Source organism: Callorhinus ursinus, unplaced genomic scaffold (genome assembly GCF_003265705.2).
Source record: "Callorhinus ursinus isolate GAN/ISIS: 27379988/994484 unplaced genomic scaffold, GSC_fseal_2.0 scaffold10, whole genome shotgun sequence".
Taxonomy (NCBI): Eukaryota; Metazoa; Chordata; class Mammalia; order Carnivora; family Otariidae; genus Callorhinus; species Callorhinus ursinus.
Window position 1 is genome coordinate 49749071 of NW_027397072.1, and position 25511 is coordinate 49774581.

The window sequence follows — 25511 nt, forward strand, 5'->3', positions numbered from 1 at the left end:
CGGCTCGCCTGTTCTGGAGGGAGAAACCCACACTCCCCAGTTTGGAAGCCAGGTTGCGGGCGGTGGGGATGGCAAGGGAGATGTCCTACCGAGGGCGCGAGGTGCACTGGCGTGTGAGCAGCTCAGATCGGGGGGCCGAGAACCCCGGGCGTCCCCAGGCTGCGCAAGAAGGGCCCGCTGGCGGAACGACCCCCGGAGGCCGGCGGAGCGCGGCGCTGACCGGGCCAGGTAGGGTCGCGAGCGGGCGGAGCAGCAGGTTCCGGGGAGGCGTCCCGGGGGCGAGGACGCGGCCCGAGCGGGGCGGCTCGCGGCCTCCGGGCGGCAGGGGGCGGCCTCGCCCGCGGCGGCGGCTCCGGGTCCCCGGCTCCGCGCCTCTCAGGGGACGCGGCGACCTCAGGCGGCGGGCCGCGTTGGCCGGGCATGGCGGCGTGGAGCCCGGCCACGGCAGCGCCGCTGCTCCGTGGGATCCGCGGGGTGAGCAGCGGGGCCGGGCTGCTCTTCCCGGGCGGGAGCTGCCGAGGGGCCGCGGGGCTGGCCGCGGCTGGGGCTCGAGGACCGGCTCCCGTAGAGCGCGGCGCAGGGCCCGGGGGCCTCCCTTTCCTTTCTCTCATTCATTCCTAGTGGGTTGGGTCCTTCAGTGGGCCGGGGCGGCGGGGCTCGGAGAAGTGGCAGGCCCCGGCGCGCGCTGGCGGAGCTCCCGAGCCGGTGGAGGTGGGGGGGCGAGGGGACCAGACACAGAAACCGTCGTGATCCCGCGGGCGTGGAGAAAGCGGTGTTGATGTACTGAGCCGGAGACATAGCAGTCACAGCCCGGAGTCCTGGCGTGGGTGCCGGAGAGCGCGAGGGTCTGGGCTTTGGGCAAGTCCTCCCAGCCTCTGTGCCCTCTCCAAGCCCCACACGCCCTGAGTAGAAGCCCAGCAGAGGGCACTCCCCACGCGCTCTCTGAATTTTCTCTCCTCGTTTCTGAGTCATCCTTTCCTCACTTCATCCACTTTGCTCTTCCCTTCTTCCTCCTAGCCTGCCGCTCTTGAACGCGCCTCCGCTGAGTATAAAGAGCTGGTGACTTTCAGCGGGACAGTCAGGATTCTAGGGATTTTGTCAGTAGATTGCTCGTGTAAAGGCCACTGCCTACAGATTAGCTAAAACGGAGGAAAGACCTCCCAAGAAATCAGCAATGCTAAGTACCCTCAGCCCTTAGCGATTTCTGCTTCTGCCTGCCACCTGGTTACCCTCTGCCTTTGCTCCCCAAGGCTCTGTCCTCAGAGGAGGCTCCACACCCCCCCTCCTCCATCCCAATTTTAGCCAGGCCCCCAACATCAAGTTTCTGCCCCTCCACACGGCACTCAGTCTTACTCCAGACCTTTCTTCTGACCTGCATTTCAACTGCCTGCTAGAATTGAGATTTCTTTGCAGGTGCGAGTAGGCATGCCGTGAATGGTGTGCTCACTGTGTTCATTCGTTCATCCATCCATCACCCAAGTCTCCCAGAGGGCCTGTCCTGGCCCAGCTTTGGAAGGCTGCAGTAACAGGATAGACTCAATCTTGGCCTTTGAAACCAGCTAGTGAAAGAGCCAGTGCACAGGTCATTTTAAAGAAGGTGCTTCAAGGGGCACCTGGGTGGCTCAGTCGGTTAAGCACCGGACTTTTGATCTCAGCTCAAGTCTTGAACTCAGGGTGGTGAGTTCAAGCCCTGCACTGGGCTCCATGCTGGGTGTGGAGCCTACTTTAAAAAAAAGAAGGTGCTTTGAGAGTCTCTAACACAGGACCCTGCTCTGGGCCATCAGGAACAGCCTGAGGACAGGTGGCACTGAAGGGTGAAGGGATGGTACCTTCAGCACCAGCACTAGATGAACAGCGCTTGTGTGTCCCATCTGTCAGCCCCCTCCAGTCTGATGCCCAGGCTACTCCCTTTGTAATACCTCTCATCTGGGCATCTTAACTGACTAGCTTCAAAAGGCACTGTTTTGTGCAGGTTACTTTGGCACCAAGACGCCTAACAAACCCCAAGATCTTTAGCCTGACATTCAGGGCCTGCGATGCTCTCTTTTCAGTCTCCCTTTTAGCATGTGCTCAACCCAGTCAAGGGGTTGCAGACCTGGTTTTTTTCTGTCTCTCCCATAAGGGTTGAGACATGTCCCTGCGAGAAGCACTGGTTCCCTATGGTAGCCACTGGGGGCAGAGGGAGTGTTGTTGCCAGTGGTAAATAAATGTTTCTCCTTCAGGTCCTTTAACAGAATTCTGCTGCTTCTCCCCAGTAAGAATTAGTACAGGTAGCAAAGTGTAGCCTGCTTAGTGAGCAGTAGCTCACAAGGCCACATCCCACTGGAGGGTGTGGAATGTGAATCAGGACTAAAGGACAGGTGGCATTTGGTCTCAGCAGCACATGGTCAGTGGCACGCTGGCCCGGGGAGGCATGTGTGAGGCGGGCTGCCTGGCCTCTGGCTCCACATCTCACCAGTGGACCCAACCTTAGCACATGCCATAGTCCCCCCATTTCTTCACCTCCAAAACTGACACCACGATGGTGTCTCTCTGACAGCATTATCATGAGGAGTTCAAGATCTGTTAAGTTTGTCTTGCTCTGGAGTCAAAGTGAGTTATTTACAATTCCACTCCCCACCCTCACCAACTCCCCAAGAAGTTTATTCTGTGCCTTGGGGAGCTTCAGTGGACATGCGATGCCACGCAGTCCCTGGGATGCAGTGCATGGCCATGCTGGCGGGGGGCCTGGGCCCTGGCTGGCGGGGCAGTGGCAGGTGGGGCCTGCACAGTGACCAGGCCCGGCCTGGGGGCACCATCATCTCGCTCGGCCATGACTCTCCTCTGTTCTGTGGCAGCTTCCTCTTCTCCACTGTGTCCAACGAACGTTTGCCTCGCAAACTGAGGGGGAGCTCAGAGTGACCCAAGTTCTCAAAGAAAGGTTTCCTGGAGCTACAGCTATCCAAGTCACTGACATTTCAGGTGAGGTTTTCTCTCATCTTTCCCACTGGGTCTGCTAGGATTTTGCCCTCTGCGGGGCTGGGGCGCTGGGCAGAGCGCACTCACCATCAGCGGCTTCTCAGTACGTGTGGCTTTTGGACAGATGGAATTCAGTCTCTCCCAGCCGATGGCTGGAGGTGGGGATGTGGAAGCGTCGGAGGGAAACTTTGTAAGGATAAGGCCCAGCTGGGAGGACTCATGGTTGCTAGCCTGGCCTGGCTCTCGGTCTCCCTAGGACTCAGGCCCACAGTCTTTAATTTGACTTCCAGATGAACATTAATTTTGCCACATTCTCCTGACACCCTAGAATGTTAGAGCTGGGGCGGATCCCAGAAGGATTTTATCCTTTTGAATATAACTGCCTTACTTTCCCCATGAGGAGCCGAGCTCAGAAAGGCCAAACAACCTGCTCAGCCCCTCCCAGGGAGGACGCGGCAGAACTGGAACCAGCACCAGGACACAGGGGGACACAGGTGGACTCTGTCCTGAGTCCAGTTGCCAGCCCCAGGCGCCTCAGAAGTTCAGACTGGCTGCATGTTAAGAACGGGCTGGGGAGGCAAGTTCTGCAACCACAGGCCAGGACAGGGCCTTTGTCCAGACACACGTGTGGAACAGCTTAGCGGGGGCAGTTAGGTGGGCGTCCACCTGCATCTCTCCATATCCACATGTGTCTTTGGCACCCTGCATTGCCATGACGTTCTCAGTCCTATACCTGCCCCAGGCCCAGGTCAGGCAGAACTGGAACTTGACCTTCCGTCTGGCTCTGCCTCGCCCTGAACGGAGTGTGGAAAGGGAACCGAGGCCGGACAGCTTGGTTCCTGGTGCGCATAAAGCCTGCTGAGTAACTTGCACTTCTCATAAACTAGCCGGGTGCTCCCAGCACAGGGGACATGTTCTCTCTTGCCCACGTTGGTTCATGCTAGGGCGGCACACTTGTGTCGGTCATCGGCACAAGCTCGCCGGCCATGTGGGTGCGGGTGGATGTGTCTGCCACAGACAGCTTGACCAGAAAGCTGTTCCCTCCCCAAGGGAGCCCGGGATGAGACCCTTGAGGCTGCTCACAGACCAGGAGGGGCTGAAGAGAGCCCTGGGCAGGGCCGCCTGGCTGGCTCAGTTGGTGAAGTTTCTGCCTTCGGCTCAGGTCTTGATCTCGGGGTCCTGGGATCGAGCCCCACGTCGGGCTCCCTGCTCGGTGGGAAACCTGCTTCTCCCTCTTCCTCTGTTGCTCCCCCTGCTTGTGTTTGGTCTCTCTTTCAAATAAATAAATAAAATCCAAAAAAAAAAAAAAAAGAGAGAGAGAGACCCACGCAGCTCTATTACACAGGGTATTTTCAAACCAAACTTTAGTGTATTTTTGCATTTTTAAAAATACTGATTGCTGCTCCTTTGGTAGGTCGAACATGGAAATTCAGCCTCTCCCATCCCTCCTCTTCCAGGGGGTTTCTTGGCCTACTCAACAGAAATACGAAGCAAACCAACATTTCCTAGGCTTTCTGTGCTTTGTGCCTTACCTTCCATGCCCCACAAGGCATAATCCTGGGTAAGTGCAGCTGACTTGCGAAAGGAAGAGCATATTTTGGATTGAGGCAGCCCCATGGGGAGCATGTGGTCCGGTCGTCAGCCGTGAGGTTTTTCTAACCGTATTAGCAACTTTCTGCTGAATAAGAATATTCAGACCTTCTTTGGATTGTACGGTACTTTGAGGACATATGGGACAGTGGCTACCGTAAGTTAATAATTGAAACACTTTTGAGTCATGTTTATTTCAGGAGGCTGTGGGGCGATGTATGAAATCCGGATCGAGTCAGAAGAATTTAAGGAGAAGAGAACTGTCCAGCAGCACCAGATGGTAAATCAGGTCAGTAGAAGCAACACGGCTCCGTTGCCATTGGTCTCCAGCATCTTAAAGGGCCTGACAAGCGGGGATGGTGTTTTAACTGTCAGCCCTGGGAAAGAATAAGGCAATACCATGCTCATGCAGACAGCATTCAGGACCTGAGCAAAATGCAATCTGGAACTTACCTGGAATCAGACGGTGGGCAAACAGGAATTTTATTCAGAATTGAAAAGAAGCCACCCAATAGTTATTTTGCATTTCCTTCTGTATTTTTTTGTATAATGCTACCAATGTTGACTGTATATATCTGTAAACATACAAGTACTAAAAAATAGATGTTTTTGTAGATTTGAAGATTTTTTTTTTTTAGTGTTTCTTTGGACTGCTTTACAGATGGGTAAATTGAGGCATGGCATGATTGAGAATTGCTCCAGCTGCCCCAGACCCAGTGACAGGATATGGGGGTCTGGAACATCAGATTTAACCAGACTAAGGTCCAGTTTATTCATGATCTATGCTTATTTTACTTGGGATTTATACCAGCCTGGGCCCTGGCCTGTATCTGTAGTCACCCCCCTGCAGCAGGTGTGTCTGACATCATTCTGGAAGGTCTTGCACATTGTGAACTAGTTTCATTTTTGTCTAGCACAGCTCTGGTCATGAGAGTCCCTCTGTGGCCCCTTGTGTATCCAGTTCAGGTGTCCCAGACTGCTGTTCCAGGCTTTCCCTACCCTTCCCCGAACGAAGCCTCCCTTGGCCCCTGCCCGTTGTTCTGTCTGTGCTTCTGGACCTTTGCCCAGATCAGCCCTCCTGCCTGGGTTCCCTTCCTCTCCTCCGGCACCCAGCTCAAATGCTGCCCCCCCTCCACCATGTCCACCTGCCTGGCAGGGCATGAATGTCCCCGCACCTTCTGACTCCAGCATTCTCTGCCTTGTGTCCTGGATACTTACATCCCTGCTGTCTGTCCCTTGGCCCTGTCATTCCTCTGTGGGCTGTTCCCTTTTGGATCCATCTTTGACTTCCTCAAGGAGCCCAGTCCTTCATTTGCACGCGGACACCTTTGTCCATATGGCATGCTGAGGGTCTGCTGGGAGGTCTGGGGTAGAACGGCCACTCTGCTCCCCCAAAAGTACTTCTAGTCCCGTGTGATCTCAGGGGTGGGAGCCAAGGCAAGACAGTGAGGACCTGATGGGCCCAAATTGTCCCCAAAAGCAGGACTTTGGGTTTTGTCCCTAGAACTCCTCAGGCTGCCTGGTGTGCCTGGGCTCTGAGGGGCGCTGTGAATTTGAGTGCATTCCCTGGCCTGGGGCCACCGATACAAGTGGTTAAGGATGCAGTTTCTGGAATCTGTCTGCCCACATTACGTATGTGGGCTCTGCTACTTTCTAGCTGTGTGATCCTGAGCAACTTACTCAACCTCCCCGTGCCTTGGTTCTTTAATCTGTCACCAGGGAGAGAAACAGTACTTGCCTCAAAGGGCTGTTTTGCAAATTAGTGGTAGAGCACATGCGTGGCACTCAGAACGCAGTCTGACAGCTTGTAAGCCCTCGGTAAACGTCAGCGGCCGTCACCGTTGTCACCCTTGTCCACAGCATTGGGCAGAGCCTGCACCGTGTTGGCTGGAGGGGGGAAGGCAGCCATTCCCTGGGTTTGGGGGAATGTCATGGGCTCAAGGCTTCCTCTGGACCCCTGCAGAACTCGGACTTCCCCCGGCACCCTCCGAGCGAGAGAAGCCGGGTGGGAGCCTGGTGGGCCTGGGCTGGGTGAAGCTTTCCTCGTCGATCTTGCTTAGTCACCCTAATAGAATCGAGACTCTCAGGCCCAAAAGGCCCTGAAAAGGCCACCTGGTCCATCTGATACTGGAATCCACTGCTGGTCAGACAGTCCCTGCCTGATTGCCTGGGGATGGGCGTCCCTGCTGTCACGACTCACACCTGCTCCACCCTCAGCAGGAATGTGCAGTTCCTCAGGGACCCTGCCGACATGTATCCTGGCCTCGTTCAGCTCCCAGGGTTCATCAGCCTTCTCTTCTGGAATAGTCATTGGTGTTGACTTTGGGCCCGGCCCCAGGGATGGCATCCATCCTATTCCTGCCCCTGACGAACAGCCCCAGGGAGAGGAGTGAGCACTGAGTTCGCTTTTTTTTTTTTTTAAGATTTTATTTATTTGACAGAGACACAGCAAGAGAGGGAGCACAAGCAGGGGGAGTGGGAGAGGGAGAAGCAAGCTTCCCGCGGAGCAGGGAGCCCGATGCGGGGCTCGATCCCAGGACCCTGGGACCATGACCTGAGCCGAAGGCAGATGCTTAACGACTGAGCCACCCAGGCGCCCCCAAGGCACTTGTTTGCGATCCTTCAGTGGAGGAACAGCTCTTCAGGCAGCCAGGGACAAAGATGAGCTCTCTCAGAAAATTTGACAGAGAGAGAGAGAGAATGAGCACACAAGCAGAGGGAATGGCGGAGGCAGAGGGAGAAGCAGGCCCTCCACTGAGCAGGGAGCCCGATGTGGGGCTCGATCCCAGGACTCTGGGACCATAACCTGAGCCGAAGGCAGACGCTCAACAACTGAGCCCCCCAGGCGCCCCTGAATTCCCTTTTGTGTTGGAGGAAGCTGTTTTCTTCTTGGCTGTCTGCTTCACGGCAGGACCCAAGCCTCAGTGTCTGTGTTGGCAAAGATCGCATGAGGTGTTGGCCCCACGTGCCCGGCCTCGTGACACATGTGGAAGGCATTCGGCCAATAGCAGTCGTCCTCTCCCCTTCTCCAGCCCCTTTCCCGCCTGTTGCCCGTTCACCTGCCCCTGAGGGTGCCTCAGCCCATGCCTCCCCTGCCCGGAGCCCTGCAGCGGGTGCCCTGAGTGCCCGGGGAGTCCAGCCCCCCCCCCCCCCTGGAGCCTGCCTCAGTCTCGCACTGCCTGCTCCTGACTCACAGCCAGGCCTCCCCCCGTGCATCGTGGCAGGTCCCTGGCCTTCCCTCCTGGGCCCGGCACGTGGTGCCCCTGCCTGTCCCACTCCAGCTGCCCTGCTCCACGCACGGCCAGTGAAGGCTGGCTCCCTCCCCACACCCACAGCAGCGCTCGCGGCCTCATGGTCCGGCAATGCCTGTCACCGTGCGCCATGTCCGTTTTGTGTGCCCTTGTATTACTTCCCTTTGCCTTTTGCACCTGCGACCCCACCACAATAGCGGACACTGAGAAATGTTTACCCAAACTACATCTTGTGAACTGTGGGGCTATGGCTAAGTCACTTCCCTACCAGGACCTCAACTATGAAGTGACCCGCGTGAGCTTTAAGGCCCCCTGTAGCTGGGAGATACTGTGACCTGGGTCACAGGCCCTTAGAAGCCTGCGAAAGAGCTGGCAGAAGGCACTGGGAGGGCTATGTGCACGGGGCATGAGGAGTCAAGGCTTTCCACGTGAAGGGCGGCTGGGCCCACGCCTAGCCAAGGAGGCTTTAAGGATTGTGGCCCAGGTGACAGCCCAAACACAGGGACAGGGACAGCCTTTAGGGGGCATTCTGTGCCTGCAGAAAGCAGAGAGCTTGGGGCCCAGGGGGCCGTGTTCCCTTCCCCGCCCCCCCGCCATGACATGACATGAGGCTTTTTCCCCAGGGTATTTCTGTTGTCTACAGCGTTGAGGGGGCTGCCGGTGAATATGGAAGGGACAGCGCAGTTCATTGGCTCCCAGCACACAGCAGCTCCTAGCATCAGGGTGGGACAGGAGCCCAAGGGGAACGAGGAGTCGCCAGAACATCAGGGGTCAGGTCCTGATTCTATTCCTCACTTGCTGGGTTTGGACGGGGTAGATTCTGTGTCTTATCAAAGAAAGGGATAGGACTAGATTATCTCTAAGGATCCTTCCCCATAAACTGACTGCACGTTAGGAATTTTTTTGTTGTTGAAAGCTAGCAACAGCAAACAAAGGGGATTAATTGTCCTGTGCAGTTAAATTATCTGGTTTCTGGCATATCTAGATTCAGGGTCTTAAGCTCATCTGCTTGCTCTTTTTCATGTTCTCTCTCTCCCCCTCGCTGAGCTTTTGGCTTCTGTGTTTTGGCCTCATTTTCTCCTACTGGAGATGGGTTTTCTCTTTTTGTTGGAGAACATGGCCCCCAGCCACCTCCAGTTGACATTGTTCAAGTATAGTGACCCAAGAGACAAGGCTCCACAGGGAGAAATCCCAGCAGAGATTCTGATTGGCCCAGTTTGGGTCATGTGTCACCCCTGGACCAATCAGGCTGGGCCAGAGGCACATAGCTACCTAAATACCAGGCAAATTGGTAGGCCCACCAGCTGTACACAGTTAAGATCTCCAGGGGCTGGTGGAGAAGGGGAGGTGTAGAACAATGTGTTTGACATGCTACCATTTATGTTATTAAAAGGTAGCAGGGTGGGGGTGCCTGGGTGGCTCAGTCATTAGACGTCTGCCTTTGGCTCAGGTCATGATCTCAGGGTCCTGGGATCGAGGCCCGCTTCAGGCTCCCTGCTCCGCCCCCAACGAAAAGCCTGCTTCTCCCTCTCCCACTGCCCCTGCTTGTGTTCCCTCTCTCGCTGTGTCTCTCTCTGTCAAATAAATAAATAAAAATCTTTAAAAAAAAATAAAAGGTAGCAGGGTGGATATATATTCATGTTAGCTTAAACATGCATTTCTCAGTCATTGCAAAGACATACAAGAAATTGACACCACTTCTCTCCTTTGGGGATGGAGGTGGGAATGGGAGGTGGTGCAGGGCAGGTGGAGGGGGGAAACTTCACTGCATGCCTTTCTATAACTTTTGATTTTTGAGCCTCATTAGACATTGATTCAAAAAAAACAAAAAACTATTTTCTAAAAAAAAGGGAAAACTGCTCAGACAAAGCACGAGCAGCGCCTCCTACGGAGACAGAGCTATATACAGATACTCTCAGAGAGACTTACTGTGCTCGGTGTCAGATGCAAAACAGTGATGCTCTTCTCCTTACTTAGGCACTGAAAGAAGAAATCAAAGGGATGCACGGATTGCGGATATTTACCTCCGTCCCCAAACACTGACCACGTCCTGGCCTCGTAGATGCTGCTGCTTGACGCCTTGGATGAACTTGGCTGACACCATCCTTTCCTAGGCCTTTGCCAAACAAGTTATCTATTTTGTTCATAGACATTTCCATATTATAATCATAGAAGAATATGTTCTCTATTTAGAGTTTAATTAAAGGCAACAGACAACCAAAACCTTCGAAGAGTCATTGGTGATGCATCTGGTTCCTCTGTTTCGGAGGCAGTGTCCTTTGTCCAAAGGTGTCCCGTCCTTTTCAGTTGTGTCCTGTTGCTACACACATGGAGGGGAGTACCAGCTTGTTCTGTCATGTCAAGAGACTTTCTTGTTTCTTCTTCTCTAGGAAACTGCTATTAAGGCCCCTTAATCTTACCCAAAAGAAAAGAGAAAAAGAGAAGAGAAAAAATATGTCCTTTGGTTTTGCTGTTTCCTTGGTCGAATGCCTGGCTTTCCCTCCCCCTCTAAACTTTTTACAAGAGTGATCTTAGACCTTCACTTTCTGACTCCCTGGAGTGCACCCTGAGGAGTCTGGGATGCCAGGGTCAAGGTCTTCTTCGTGCTTGAAGATGCCCCACCCTCCGCATCTTGGAGGGAGGTGCAGCCCATCTCCCGCAGCGGAAGTGGGAAAGGTCGGCTTTCCTAGCTCGCTTGCATATGGGCACGGGTCGGTCTAGACTTAGCCCATCATACGGATGTGGACTTTGAATGCAGAGCAAGTGAGCGGAGAAGGAGGGGTGGTGGTGCACCCGTCCCATCCGCGGAGGCAGCGGATCCGGCCTTCCGGTTGCTGGTAGTGTTGGAGTCAGTGTCACAAGCTGTGGGCTCTGTGGAGTCCGTGGTGGCGGTGGCGGTCTAGGTCTGCAGCACGATCTGGGCTCTGGTAACACAGCCTTCCTGTTCCTGCCCACTTTCGGAAGCTGGTTCGCCAATCTTCCCAGAAATTTTGTGATTGTTCCATGTCCTTTCACTAAATTCTTTATTGTTCACATCAGTCTGGTCAGTGTCTGTTGCTTGCAACCGAGAGCCCTAATGGGTTCACCCGCCCCTCACAGTGGGGCTCCTGCCCTCCTGCCCCCCCTTCCCCCCTGGATAGCTGTCTGAGAGACCGTGTCCACTGCCACTCTCAGTCCTCGGCACCCCAGTCACCATGGTGATGCCAGGCTGACCATCCGCTCCTTCCTCAAATGCCTCCTTTGTCTTTCGTGGAGCTGCTTACCAGGGAAACCGGTGGTCACTATCATGTCTGGAGATTCCCTAGTACGTCCCGAAGTAATGAAAGTATGTGGTTAAAACAACCTTGGGCCTGAGTTTTGGAGCAGCAAAAATTTTAAATAATCTGTTCATATATCATGCCCCCATTTTGGGGTTTAAAAATATTCTCTATTTCCACAGTAAGGGGGAGGGATTGGTGTCCTGCCAAGGCAGAGCCGCCTTTTACATGGAATAGATTCACTGAGTTGTATAAGAGCTGAGAAGCCAGGATAAAACAGAACTGAGGATCAGAGGCACCTCTGAAAGAGCACCCCAGAGGACAGCTTTTAGGTGGCGTAGTGGGGAAACACCGAAGAATGGAGTCCCAGGGGCCAGAAAAAGGTAGCAGTCAGTGAGGACAGAGAGATCACAGAATTAGACACATGTTGGTTACTTGTGTGGAGTCTAATTGTCCTGAGGGTGGGCTGGACGTAGTCCTCTGCTTCTAAAGAACAGAATCCAGTAGAAAGGACAAGGGGCCGCTTCAGAGACTACGTCATAAAAGACACTGTGGCTTCCTCCTTGCTCTCTCTCAGATTGCTCACTCTGGGGGAAGGTAGCCACCATGTTGTGAGGGCACTCAAGCAGCCTGTGGAGACATCCATGTGGGGAACTGAGGCCTCTTACCAACAGCCAATGACACAGGCCTGCCAGTAGCCAGCAGGGCACCAAAACTTCTGCCAAAACAAGAACCATTTGGGTAAACCATCTTGGAAGTGGGTCCTTCCAAGTCACAGTCACCGTTGAACCTTCAGACAACTGTCGCCCCAGCTGACATCTTGACTGCAGCTTGCCAGAACCACTCAGCTAGGCTACTCCCAATTCTTGACTAACAGAAACTGGGAGGTAATAAATATTTGTTATTTGAAGCCACTAAGTTTCAGGGTAAGTTCTAGAGCAATAGATAACTGCGTACACTGGTACACTTGTGCAGTAAGGGCAGGACACTGGGGCATTTCACATACTGGAGGAGAGGTGGGAGGGCCGAACTGCAGAAAGGAGCACAACGTCAGGAGCTCACGACACCCCTGGGTCTCCACATCTCCTCTCTGCTTCTCTCTGCAGATCAGCTTTATTGTAGATATATTTATTGTAGACTGGCGTTCACCATATACTGCCAGGGTATGACTCACTGTCCTGCCTGTGGCTCTTACTTTTTATACTTAATGTCCAAGCCATGAGAAGGGCAGACCTTCCTTCCAAGTTCCAGTCCAAAGAATGCCTGGGAAGGCCTCCGACCGGCCCGCCTTGAATCAGGAGCCACCCAGGAGGCATGTGACGCGGCAGCCTCTCTCTGGACTCGGCGTTAGAGTGGAGGGAGGAGCAATTGCCTTAAAAAGTGGGGGGTTCTGTTCCAAGAAGAGGCTGGGGACAAACAACAAGTATTCTTGAGCAGAGGGAAAGGTGATGGGGCCTAGCAGGCCTGCTAGGAGTCCGGGACACCAGGGAAACTCGGAGTCTTCCCTGGCTTCATGCTGCCTCCCCACCCTGGGCAACTCTCCAGGTCCAGAGGAATGTGTCAGCCCTACCATGGCCACATGTCTGTTCCCAAATCTGGCAACAAGAACTTTTTCAAGTAGCTCCCCTACCCCCTCTGCTGTTGTTCTTCCTCCAAAATTAAAAGGAAAGTTGGAGGAATCAGAGTTTCTTTTTAGTTGATTAAACAAGAAGAAATTATTTAATCGGAGTGGCCAGAGTATAACATTGCATCTGATAGAGCCAACTCTTAGCTTTTTGATTAAGTGCTACTTGTGGAATGAGATGGTACAATTTCTGAGTCATGTGTCCTTTTAAAAACAGTGTCCAGTTTTCCAGTGGAAAATCCAAAGCATCTTGAGGTAGGTGCTTGCTGACCAGATCAACCAATCTGACGGACACTGCCCCGTGCACAGCTCTCCCCCAGGTCCCTTTGGTCCCATGGGCTCATGTAGTGCCCCTCTCTCCCCTGATTAGACCACCGAACGAGCGGCCAGGGCACCGGCTGGCCTGCAGCCTGGGAGGGGACCCGGGGCCACGAAGCCCCACCCATATGCTGGCGCTGGCAAAGAGCGTAGGAATCCAGTTGTCCTTCTTGGGAATCCAAACTGGAAATGCGAGAGTAAATGACCCAAGGACAGCTCATGGCTGATGGAAATAAGGGCACTCCAATCAAGAAATACAGAAAGAATCCGTCTAGGAGAAACGGAAGTTGGAAAAGTGGCCTGGGAGATGCCAGGGGGGCATTGGCAAATCTGAGTTGAGAGGAAGCCGACACTGGGGAATAAAGACAGTGATTCTCAATCCTGCTGCAAATGAGAACCACCCGGGGTGTTTAAAATACTCACAGCTGGGGCGTTCCCAGGTCCACGAGGCAGAGACCAGGCAGTTAAAAACAGACGTGAGCCGCCCTGCACGCCTTAGAGCCTCCGGAGTCAGGACAGACCCCCTACCTCTGCCCTGAAACCTGGGTGAGGCCTGCCCTGCCCACCCCCTTTCCTCCCAGGGAGCTGTTGCGCCTGCGTCAGTTTGCCAGCTCCCCTCCCTCTCCTACCCACCTTGCTGGTGGTCGGGGGGAGAGGGGCTGCCCGCACCCCCCAACTCCATGGGGTGAATGGTGGGAGAGCGCCCATGCCACCAGAGCTGGGGGCGAGCCCGGGGGCCCCCCAGTTGCCCCAGGCAGAATCCGGCCCGTGGATCCGAGGAAAAAGGAGCCAGGCGTCTGCCAGCTGGGAGTTTCCCGAGTTTTCCGGAGCAGCACCACGCACCGCTTCGCTACCCTGCGCTCCCTCCGGCCCACAAGGTAGGACGCCCCCGCATGTGCCCGCGTGCGTGTCAGAAACCTTTGGCTCGAGTCAGCAGAATTGTTTCTTACTTGCAACCCAGAGAGCCTTAAGCCACGCCATCCGTATCTTGCAATTCACCCCTTACCGAAAGAGCCCGACTTCTGCCATCTCTCCTCCTTGCATTTGCTCTAATAACGCCGGTCAGGGATCAAGTCTGTCATTAGGCACCTCCTTTCAGGAAATTGAGCGCGTTTCTCAGGTCGTGGTGAGATAGCCTGACACTGGGAATTTCAAAGAACATTTATGCACTTTAATTTTGTTTTGTTTTAGAAAAATATAATGCTTATTAGGGAGGCAGTAAAAGGTGCCAGTTTCTTCAGTCAGCTTTGACCTTTATTCAAACGCCGTTTGTTCAGAACCGGAGCGTCTGTAATGGTCTTTGGCCTCAGCCACCTCCCCAGCAGTCATAAAAACACAGAGGTCCTCAGGGAGCCGAATAGCCAGCTAAACAAATGGATGAAAAAGTAAAAAGTGAGAACAACTGAAGTTCAAGTAATAATGTTAGCTTTTTTTAAGTAAACGGTTTTTAGGACAGTTATATAACTGTTTTCAGAACTATTTTAGATTTACAGAAAAATGGACAGGAGAGTACAGAATGCCTGGTATATTCCCCACCGTTTCCCCTCCTCTTAACGGTTGAGATTAGTGTGGTACATTTGTTACAATTAACGAACTGATTTTGATACAATATTACAAATTAAAGCCCATAGTTTGTTCAGATCTCCTTAGTTTTTCCTTAATATCTAGTTCCCAGTGCCCCCTCCACAACACCACATTACATGTCGTTGTCCTGTCTCCTTCGATTCTTCTTGGCCCTGACGGTTTCTCAGAATTTTCTTGCTTTCGATGACCTTTCAATTTTTAAATAGCAGTGCATACCAATATATTCTGGGGGGAAATCATGGATGTGTTTGACAGAAGCAATTTTTTTTTTTTTGTCATTAAAGACAAGCTTCTGTTTGGGGCCCCTGGCTGGTTCAGTCAGAGGAGCATACGACTCTTGTTCTCTGGATAGTGAGTTCCAGCCCCATGTTGGGTGTAGAGGTACTTAAAATAAATAAAATTTAAAAAAAAAAAGAGACAAGCCTCTGCTTATCTTAGATTTAAGAAGAACTGTGCCTTAGTCGCCAAAAACATATTCCTCAACCACATGTGGTCACAGGAAACCTTTTCTTTCAGGGCACCCTGGAACTGTACCCATATTAGTAAACACTTGGGTGTGTAGGGATTTCAGATTTTCAGTGTGTTTCCCCTTCTGGGAAAAATGTTTGGAGTTGAGCATAAATAATAGCTTAGTTTTTTAAGCTTAAAGCAATTTGTATAATATTCTCATATCCCGGGGCGCCTGGGTGGCTTAGTCATTAAGCGTCTGACTTCGGCTCAGGTCATGATCCCAGAGTCCTGCGATAGAGCCCCGCATTGGGCTCCCTGCACAGCAGGAAGCCTGCTTCTCCCTCTCCCATCCCCTCTCCTTGTGTTCCCTCTCTCGCTGTGTGTCTCTCTGTGAAATAAATAAATAATCTTAAAAAAACATTCTCATATCCCTGATTTCATTTGATCATTTAAAAATTTAATTCCAGTGTAATTAACATACAAGGTTATATTGGTTTCAGGTGTATAATATAGTGATTCAGTTATTCTATACATTACTCGGTGCTCATCATATGTGTAGTCTTTAATCCTGATCACCCATTTTGTGATTTGCCCCCCATCTCCTCTCTGGTAACCATCGGTTCTCTATAGTTAAGAGTCTGGTTTTTGGTTTGTCTTTTTTCCCCGTTGTTCATTTGTTTTGTTTCCTAAATTCCACATACAAGTGAAATCATATAGTATGTCTTTCTCTGATTGACTTATTTCACTTAGCATTATATTCCCTAGATTCATTCACATTGTTGCAAATGGCAAGATTTCATTCTTTTTCATGGCTGAGTAATACTCCAGCACACGCACACAGGCACGTGCATACACACACACACCCCCCACATCTTCTTTAGCCATTCATCTATCCATGGTTACCTGGGTTACTTCCATAATTTGGCTACTGCAAATAATGCTGCAGTAAACACAGGGGTGCATATATCTTTTCAAATTAGTATTTGCCTATTCTTTGGGTAAATACCCAGTAGTGGAATTGCTGGTTCATATGGTAATTATTTTTAACTAAAGGTGTCTGTTTTTGTGCCAGTACCATACTGTTTTAATCATTATACTTTGGTAGTATATCTTGAAATCTGGATTGCAATTCCTCCAGCTGTGCTCTTTTTCAGGATTGCTTTGGCTATTTGGGGTCTTTTGTGGCTGCATTCAAATTCTAGTTCTGTGAAAAATGCTGTTGGTATTTTGATGGGAATTGCATTAAATCTGTAGATTGCTTTGGGTAGTATGGGCATTTTAACACTATTTGTTCTCCCAATCCATGAGCATGGAATGTCTTTCCATTTCTTTGCATCCTCTTCAATTTCTTTCATTAATGTTTTATAGTTTTCAAAGTACAGGTTTTTCACCTCCTTGGTTGAGTTTATTCCTAGGTATTTTATTATATTTAGTGCAATTGTAAATGGGATTGTTTTTTAAATTTCCCTTTCTCCTACTGCATTATACTGTATAGAGATGCATCAGATTTCTATATATTGATTTTGTATCCTGCAACCTCACTGAATTAATGTATCAGTTCTAGTGTTTTGTTTTGTTTTTTGGTGGAGTCTTTAGGGTTTTCTGTATTTGGTGTCATGTCATCTACAAATAGTGAACATTTTACTTCTTCCTTGCCAAGTTGGATGCCTATTATTCCTTTTTCTTGTCTAATTGCTGTGGCTAGGACTTCCAGTACTATGTTGAATAAAAGTGGTGGGAGGGGATATCCTTGTCTTATTCCTGATCTTGGGAGAAAAGCTCTCAGTTTTTCACCATTGCATGTGATGTTAGCTGTGGGTTTTCATATATGGCTTTTATTATGTTGAGGTATGTTCCCTCTAAACCTACTCTTCAGAGGTTTTTTTTTTTTTTAAGATTGCATTTATTTATTTGAGAGGATGAGAGAGTGTGCGAGAGAGCACAAGCAGAGGGAGTGGCAGAGGGAGAGGAAGAAGCAGGCTCCCTGATGAGCAGGGAGCCAGATGTGGGACTCCATCCCAGGATCCTGGGATCATGATCTGAGCTGAAGGCAGACACTTAAGAGACTGAGCCACCCAGGTGCCCCTGCAGAGGGTTTTTATCATGAATGGATGTTGTACACTGCCAAATGCTTTTTCTGCATCAATTGAAATGATCATATGGTTTTTATCCCTTCTCTTGTTGATGTGATGTATCATATTGATTGATTTGTATATATTGAACCACGCTTGCATCCCAGGAGTAACTCCCGTTGATTGTGGTAAATGATTGATTTTTTTCCAACGTATTGTTGGATTCAGTTTGCTAATATTTTGTCGAGGATTTTTGTGTCTGTGTTCACCTGAGATAGTGGCCTGTCATTCTTTTTTTGTAGTGTCTTCTCTCGTTTTGGTATCAGGGTAACGCTGGCCTCATAGTATGAATCTGGAAGCTTTCTTTCCCCTTCTATTTTTTTGGACTAGTTTGAGAAGTATAGTTATTAACTCTTCTTTAAATGTTTGGTAGAGGGGGTACCTGGCTGACTCAGTTGGTAGAGTGTGCAACTCTTGATCTCACAGTTGTAAGTGTGAGCCCCACATTGCGTGTAGAGATTACTTAAAAATAAAAATATTTAAAAAAATATTTGGTAGAATTTACCAGATAGTCAAGCCATGGACTTTTATTTTTTGGTAGTTTTTTGATTACCAATCCAATTTTGTACTAGTAATTGATCTGTTCAGATTTTCGGTTTCTTCCTGGGTCCGTTTTGGAAGATTGTATGTTTCTAGGAATTTATCCATTTCTTTTAGATTATCCAGTTTTTTTGTCATATAATTTTTCATAATATTCTTTATAATTCTTTGAATTTCTGTTGTGTCAATTGTTATTACTCCTGTTTCACTCTGATTTCATTTGAGTCCTCTCTCTCTCTCTCTCTCTCAATGAGTGTTCAAAGGTTTATCAGTTTTCAAAGAACCAGCTCCTGGTTTCATTGATCTGTTCTATTGTTTTTTGGTTTCTATTTTGTTTATTTCTGTTCCAATCTTTATTATTTCCTTCCTTTACTGGTTTTGGGTTTTGTTTATTCTTCTTGTTCTAGCTCCTGTAGGTGTAAGGTTAGATTGTTTGAGATTTTTTTTGCTTCTTGAGGTAGGCGTGGATTGCTATTAACTTCCCTCTTAGAACAGCTTTTGCTGCATCCCAAAGGTTTTGGATCATTGTGTTTTCATTTCGTTTCCATGTATTTTTTTAAATTTAATTAATTTCTTGGTTAACCCATTCATTATTTAGTAGCATGTTATTTAACCTCCATGTAGTTGTGCTCTTTCCATATTTTTTTCTTGTGGTTGACTTCTAGTTTCATAGCATTGTGGTCAGAAAAGATGCATGGTATGACTTTAGTCTTTTTGAGTGTGTTGAGACTTGTTTTGTGTCCTGACGTGATCTGGAGAATGTTCTGTGTGCACTTGAAAAGAATGTGTAATCCACTGTTTCAGGATTGAATGTTTTGAATATCTGTTAGAGCCATCTGGCCCAATGTGTTATTCAAAGGCAATGTTTCCTTGTTGATTTTCTGTTTGGATGATCTGCCCATTGGTGTAAGTGGGGTGTTAAAGTCCCCTATATTATTGTATTAATTACTTCCTTTATATTTGTTTTTAACTGCTTTATGTATTTGGGTGCTCCCCTGTTGGTTGCATAAATATTTATAATTGTATCTTCTTGTTGGATTTTTCCCTTTATGATTATGTAGTGTCCTTCATTGTCCCTTGTTACAGTCTTTGTTTTAAAGTTTATTTTATCCAAATAAGTATTGCTATCCGGGCTTTCTTTTCCCTTCCATTTGTGTGATAAATGCTTTTCCATCCCTTCACTTTGAATTTGCAGATGTCTTCAGGTCTGAAATGAATCTCTGGCAGGCAGCCTATAGATGGGTCTTGCATTTTATCCATTCTGTTACTTTGTCTTTTGACTGGAGTTTTTAGTCCATTTACATTCAAAGTAATTATTGATAGGAATGAATTTATTGCCATTTTGTTGCTTGTTTTATGGTTGTTTTTGTAGTTCTTCTCTGTTCCTTCTCTTGCTCTCTTCTCTCACAGTTTGCTGGCTTTCTTTAGTGATATACTTGGATTCCTTTCTCTTAATTGTTTGCATATCTATTACTGGTTTTTGCTACAGAAAGCAATTTTTATAACAAAGACAAAACTGCAAAAGAAGTCACCATCCACATGGCCAATTGAAAGTTACTCTATCCTAGGGCGCCTGGGTGGCTCAGTTGGTTAAGTGACTGCCTTCAGCTCGGGTCATGATCCTCGAGTCCCGGGACCAAGTCCCGCATCGGGCTCCCTGCTCAGCAGGGAGTCTGCTTCTCCCTCTGACACTCTTCCCTCTCGTGCTCTCTATCGCTCATTCTCTCTCAAATAAATAAATACAATCTTTTAAAAAAAAAAAGAAAAAGAAAAAAGTTACTCTATCCTAGACATTTTGGCAAACATGAAATAGTCACATCTTAGACACCACACCAAAAAAGTGCACCAGCAATATTAAAAATAAAACAGGTGCCCTGAGTTAGAGGCATCAGAAAGTAGCAGTTTCCCTCAGACAGGATGGGTTGAAAGGAGGGCATTGTCCTGGGTGAGGTTTGGTAGATTTATAAACAAGTTTAGGTAGAAAAGGCTTCTCCACGCACATCATTAACCTGTAACCGTGTAATTAGTAACTTGTGAAACAAAGGAAGAAAACTTGATAAACAAGCTGAGATTGTCCTTTTATCTAACAGAGAACTGTTGGAAGAAAAAGAATACTTGAGATGGAAGTAGAAAGTTCTGACGCCTTGGAAATTGTACTTTTTCTAATACTTCAGGCATTGACTAGCGGAACTGAAAATACAAAATATCTTAAACTGCCCCACCCCTGCCCCACATCTTCCTCTGTTCTTGGAGCTGAGGCTTACAACACACACTAAGGCTCATACATTTATGCACACAGCCGCCTGCCCCAGCCTGTACAAACCAACTGAGCTATTTTCTGAATCAAATTTGCACAACTCTAAAGAAAAAAAAAGGTTCAAAGAACAGGATGTTTTTCAAGGCAGGCTTTTTAGAAGCTAATGTTGACTTGCCCCGTTTTAGGCTTTTTCAGTGTTTATTTTGCCTTCTCTGGTAGCTAACAGTTTGGAAATGAGCTCCTCATCTGGGATGGGAAGGTCAGATTTTTTTTATATCTTTGTTCTCCTCTTCATTTGGTTAAATGTCTGAAGCTAGGAATCTACTGGTGCTGCAGTGAGGAGAAGCATTTCTGGCTCATTAAAACAAATCCGCATGGTTTGAGTATCAGCTGATTTTTTTGCTACAATGCATGAAAAAGAGAACTGGATTCCCCTGCAGAGGTCTGGGTCAAGATGAGCGGCGTTACCAATATCATGTCAGTAAAGGCATAATTCAATAGAGCTTTTAATTACAAAATTTAGAAAATTGTATAGTTGTAAGTCAGGCTGTCATTTTAAGTCCACAACATTTCACTTTGGTAGCCCTTATAAAATGTGAGCCACCTCACTGCTGGGACCTTGCAACATGAACCAGCCGGAGCAGCAAGCGTGACTCCTTCCTGCCACTTTCTGATCCTCTGATTTGACCTTATGAAATGAGCCCATAATGTAGAAACAAGAAGCTAATTTTCCTGTCTAAAAGTAGGAAGGAAATGAATAAATATATCTCAAAAGAAGAAGAAGAAGAAGAGCATCTCAACCTGACACCTTTCTTCTGACCCATTTAACTTAATAGCTGGTTCTCTGATCTCTGGGTAGATCTCATTACTGAGCATGGTTAAACCCTAGGCTTGGTAGCTGTCTATGCACGTGACTAGTTTCACTATCCATCCTCGTGCTTCAGGGCCAATTTAAGCATGCAAATCCTATGTGGGCAGGTTTTTAAAGTTGGTGAGAAAATTTTATTTTATTCTGGCTAAAACTAATCATACTATTTTCTAAAATGAGCCTTTACTTTTATTGCTTTTTAAAAATCCCAGTCAAGGGGCACCTGGGTGGCTCAGTTGATTAAGTGCCTGCCTTCAGCTCAGGTCATGGTCCCAGGGTCCTGGGATCAAGCCCCGCATCGGGCTCCCTGCTCGGCGGGAAGCCTGCTTCTCCCTCTCCCTCTGCCTGCCGCTCCCCCTGCTTCTGCTCTCTCTCTGTGTATCAAATAAATAAATAAAATGTTTTTTTAAATAATCCCAGTCAATTTGAAAGTGAAGTTGTAAAGATGCCAATGATTTTAAAAATCCGCCCTTTGAGAAGCACTATGCTGAGCATCCGTGTGTGACTGTAGCTACTACCACACTGTATTCTAGTTGGAGGCCAGCCTAGGGAAGTCAGAGCTGAATACAGCTCCTCTTGCCACAAAACCGGCTGAATCAGAACCGAGGTGGTTGAGAAGTAGACAAGCACTATTTGCACATAAACATGTCTACCCAGCATGAGAACATCTTATCTACTGTGTTAGTTCTGTGGAGAGAGGTCAACTGATGTCATGTGTAAAAATCAATAGGTTGATTGTCCAAACTTTCCCAGATTTCAACTGGTTATGTGGGACAAAATAGACATGTTAGCATAATCACGATGAACTGACCATGATCTTAACTGCATTTAAGGAAAAATATGAAGGTTTATTACCAGTGTATTTTCTCATTTACTTCTGTACTCAGGAAGGGTGAGACTTCATTTTGTTCCTGATTTCACCTAAGTAAATGATGGGAAAATTTAACAAACTAGCTTAGGTCAATTTATTAAGTTATAAAATGTAACATTCTGATGTCAACTCTGACAAAGAAGGTAGGAACATAACCCTCCTCACACGCTGATGTCAAGTTGTGGTGAGTGGATTATATTTTACATGGTAAACACTGTATATGCATAAGGGAGCTGAAGTCTTCTGCACCCCCGTGAGGCTATCCTTTTTGGTTAAGAAATAATGGTTAGAAGGTAGAATCCAACTTTGTTGTTGTATACAGATGCTGCCAAAAGAAAAAAGGTGTATCAGATTCTGAAAGGCACAGTTGTAAAGCTTTCGGTGTAAAGCTTCCTCTAAGCAAGAGAGACTGGATTAGAGTCCAAAATAGCTGGGCTCTTTTCCGCTATGTGGACGTCGCTGCCATGGGTCGCGTGCACGCTGCCGGGAAATCGGTGTGATCCGGAGAGACTCGCTTGGTGTTCACAAGCATGTTTTGTGACAGACAGTACGATCTTGAGAGTTCTTAAGGCCAAAGGACTTTCTCCTATGCTCCTGAGGATCTCTACCATGTGATTAAGAAAGCTGTTGTTATTTACAAGCCTCTTGAGAGGAACAGAAAGGGTAAGGATGCTAAATTTGGACTATATTCTGATCAAGAGCCATAATCACTGGACAGCTCGATATTTGAAGACCGAACAAGTCCTTCCCCCCACCACCTCGCCCCCAGTTGGAAATTTGAGTCATCCACAGCCTCCTCCCTGGTGGCATAAATTTGTCCATGTATTCAAGCAATGAAATCATTGTCTAGCTAGAACAAAAATGTGGCTGAGGGAAACTCAGGTGTACGATGCCTAAAAGCCTACTATGGTGGTCTGTAAAAACATAGACTGTGGCGCTCTCCATCCATCCTGTGTTTTGAAGAACTGCCTGTAACAATCACAGTTGTGGGGAGAGACAATTCCAGTTGTTGTTGTTGTTGTTTTAAGTTTTAAAAGAGATACAAATCTATGTCTTAGCACCTTTGGCATTTTTGTCCAAACAGACTCTGACAAAGAAAGTAGGAACATAACCCTGCTCACTTCCTTTCTCCACTGTCCGGTGGTTCTGCCCCAGCGGCCGGGATGCCTCCTTTATTCTGCCCTTCACAGATGCAGAGCTTTACATGTTTCCATGGTGGGAAGGGGTTCCTTGTCCTCAAACTCACTGTTAAAATCCATGCCCAGAACCTGCACCTCACTCTCCCAACTTGACTCCTCTGTGGCTCCCCAGGCTTGTGCACCATTATTTGGGGTTTGGGGGTTTTGTACATTTTCCTCTGTTGTCAGGCCCATTCGCTTGGTGCTGGGATCCTGCCTTAAACCTCAGCCAGCCAGACTTTGTCACAGTTTTTCTATATTTTGGGGCAACTTCTGTTAATCTCTGACCCAAACTGGCTGGGTCTCCTATTTGAGGATTCTTTAGAGAGTCATTCTTTATCTTTGTTATGCCATCTCTTTGATCCATCTCCATCTGGATTTCTTTATTTAATTCACTGACTTTCTTTTATAGCTTCTTCCTTCTTTGTTGAGGTGGAAGATTACTGAAATCCTCTAGCATTGTAGCCCCTGCATTTGAGGCTTTTGAAGCAGTGAATTTGGAGTTTGAAGATCATGAATTCACTGAAGCAGTGAGTTCCTTTTTCTGTTTGGGAGACTTATTTATTCTTATAAACAGCCGTAACTTCTTTTTGGATTTGCTAACAGATTTGACCTCTGGTTTGCCTTCTCTGGAATTGGAAAGACTGTTCTCAGACACAGTACACTTCTTTGGCTGAGTGTCATCCTCAGGTGTGTCTCTGCGAGGCTCAAACTCTGACCTGACAGTTTCTATTACAAGCTGTGACATTTTCCAGATCACTGATTCAGCTGCTTTTCCTGTTCTCTCCGAGAACTTTTCATTGATTGCTATCGCCCGCTGATCAATCTCTGCATGTCTTCACTGATTCTCCCAATCTCACTCTCCTCCTTGCCTCCACTCTTTGTGTTTTCTGCAAGATGTTGGAACTGTGAGGATGTTAATATTCACGCAGCACATGGTAGCATTTCTTGGAGAATTGAGGCGTATTCTGCATCGCTGTCCTCTGCCATTGGCAATGCCTTCGAACTTGGTGGTGTGCCTTTTCACCATCTACCTTTTAAAACATTCCCGTCAGCATCATTTTCTCAAAACACTGCTGAGCTCTGCCAGTCTTTCTGCAATCTTGCTCAAATCGTCTTTGACTTGATTTAAGTTGCTTCCGGTGAGCATCTGTCTTCCGTGATTCACGAGAGTGCCATTCCCAACCCGCACAGGTCTTGGCCACAGCCCACGCATTCCACAGTTGTCTGTGATGTCAAGTTGTGGTGGCTCGATTAGGGATGCCCCGTGTGATCACTCATTTGGCTCACAGGGTGGAAGGGAAAGCTTTCCATGATGTGTGCTTGTATTCTTCTTCCTCCTTCAACTTCTTTTGAGGTTGGTATTTCTTCAAACGGTCCTGAGTTGCTCTGCATAGCTGAGTCGATCTCTGTTCCTTCCCTGACACATGGGATATATTTTTCAAGAATAGCAATTTCTCACTGTGTGTGGTTTTCTAAGTCAAACTGATCCCTCTGTGCCCCAGGCCAGGTGCAGGAGGGCAGGGGGAAGGGGTGCTTCCCAGGGGCACGGCTCCTTGTGGGTCCCTCCCCGGCCACCCCCCATCTCATCCCCTTGTCACGCGTCATGCAGGGGCTGCCTCCTGGGTCTCCTCCAGCCCCCCGCCCCCCATCACTCCTCACCTACATGCCCGCCCTGCACTCCGTGTGTGTTAATTTGTAAGTGACCGGGAAGTGGACTTGGACAAATGGAAAATGTAATCTTGTTCTTATATAGAAGGACTCAACCGCGTAAAAACGTCAGTTCTAAGTAACTTGTAAATTTAATGTGAGTCAAATAAAAGTGTCAACAAGTATTTCTTTCCTGGCACTAGGCAGGTTCATTCCAAAGTTCACATAGAAAAATAAACATGCAAGAACAGCTAGGAAACTCCCGAAAGAGAAGAGCAGTGAGGATATATTTAACTAGCTGTTAAAATATACGGTCCACGTTAATATTAAAATATCCATGCAACTGCTTGGTTGTGTGGGCCTGGCTCCATATGCCCAGCACCCAGGACAGCAGCTGCCGAGAGCAAGGTGCTCCGTACCAGCTACGGAGTGAGCGGCTCTGGGACAAGGGGCAGCAGCTTTTGCTCCAGGTTCTGAATGCGAACATGCCGAAGAGTCTAAAGGTCTTTGCAGAAATGTGTCTTCAGGTGATCAGGAGGAAGTGAATTTCCGAGACTCTCACTTCTCTGGCATGAGCCACAGCCTGTGGTGCCTTGGAGGTGCCCGTTCTCATCTGACCTCGTTCAGAATATTTCTGTTCCCAACGACCTTGGATTACTGATTCAGAAGCATGTATCCTGTGTCCTGTACGGGGACTCTGCATGTTCTCAGGAGGCCCTTCAGCACTCTCTTCCCATGGTCTTTTATGGCCTCGTGCGTCATCCCGTATATTCCTTCCCGTTAAATAGCTGTTGGATCATCTGCTTTGGTTATTCTGTTCTCTGCATATCAGTTACGCTTTCAGCATAGACACTGTTTGGTCTGTTATCAAGTAATCTTGACTTTGTTGAGTAGGTGAGATATTCTTTTTCATCTTTTTGAAAATAGATTGCAGTCACCATCTAACCTTGTGTCTTGCTTGCAAAGGACTTGCTGTCTTTGCA

General features: G+C 48.3%; 1 protein-coding gene and 1 pseudogene across 2 annotated transcripts; one reads left to right on the top strand and one right to left on the bottom strand.

The window, feature by feature from the left end:
- Window positions 1-319: 319 nt before the first annotated feature.
- On the top strand, window positions 320-10022 carry BOLA3 (bolA family member 3). Of its 2 annotated transcripts, XM_025868375.2 has the most exons (4): window positions 320-474; window positions 2838-2961; window positions 4749-4837; window positions 9777-10022. In XM_025868375.2, exons 1-4 carry the CDS (start codon window positions 421-423, stop codon window positions 9840-9842), a joined length of 333 nt encoding a protein of 110 aa, XP_025724160.1. In that variant the 5' UTR covers window positions 320-420; the 3' UTR covers window positions 9843-10022. The 2 variants fall into 2 exon arrangements, with proteins under 2 accessions (XP_025724160.1, XP_025724161.1); XM_025868376.2 differs by lacking the exon at window positions 4749-4837.
- A 2032-nt stretch (window positions 10023-12054) lies between these two features.
- LOC141373638 (formin-binding protein 1-like) lies at window positions 12055-25290 on the bottom strand (annotated as a pseudogene).
- Window positions 25291-25511: the final 221 nt, after the last annotated feature.

Excerpts from the sequence above, each read along its gene's own strand:
- BOLA3 (XM_025868375.2), top strand. The coding sequence starts at position 421 with ATGGCGGCGTGGAGCCCGGCCACGGCAGCGCCGCTGCTCCGTGGGATC. Across the intron at positions 475-2,837 it reads TGCTCCGTGGGATCCGCGGG|CTTCCTCTTCTCCACTGTGT; the intron begins GTGAGCAGCGGG and ends GTTCTGTGGCAG. Across the intron at positions 4,838-9,776 it reads AGCACCAGATGGTAAATCAG|GCACTGAAAGAAGAAATCAA; the intron begins GTCAGTAGAAGC and ends CTCCTTACTTAG.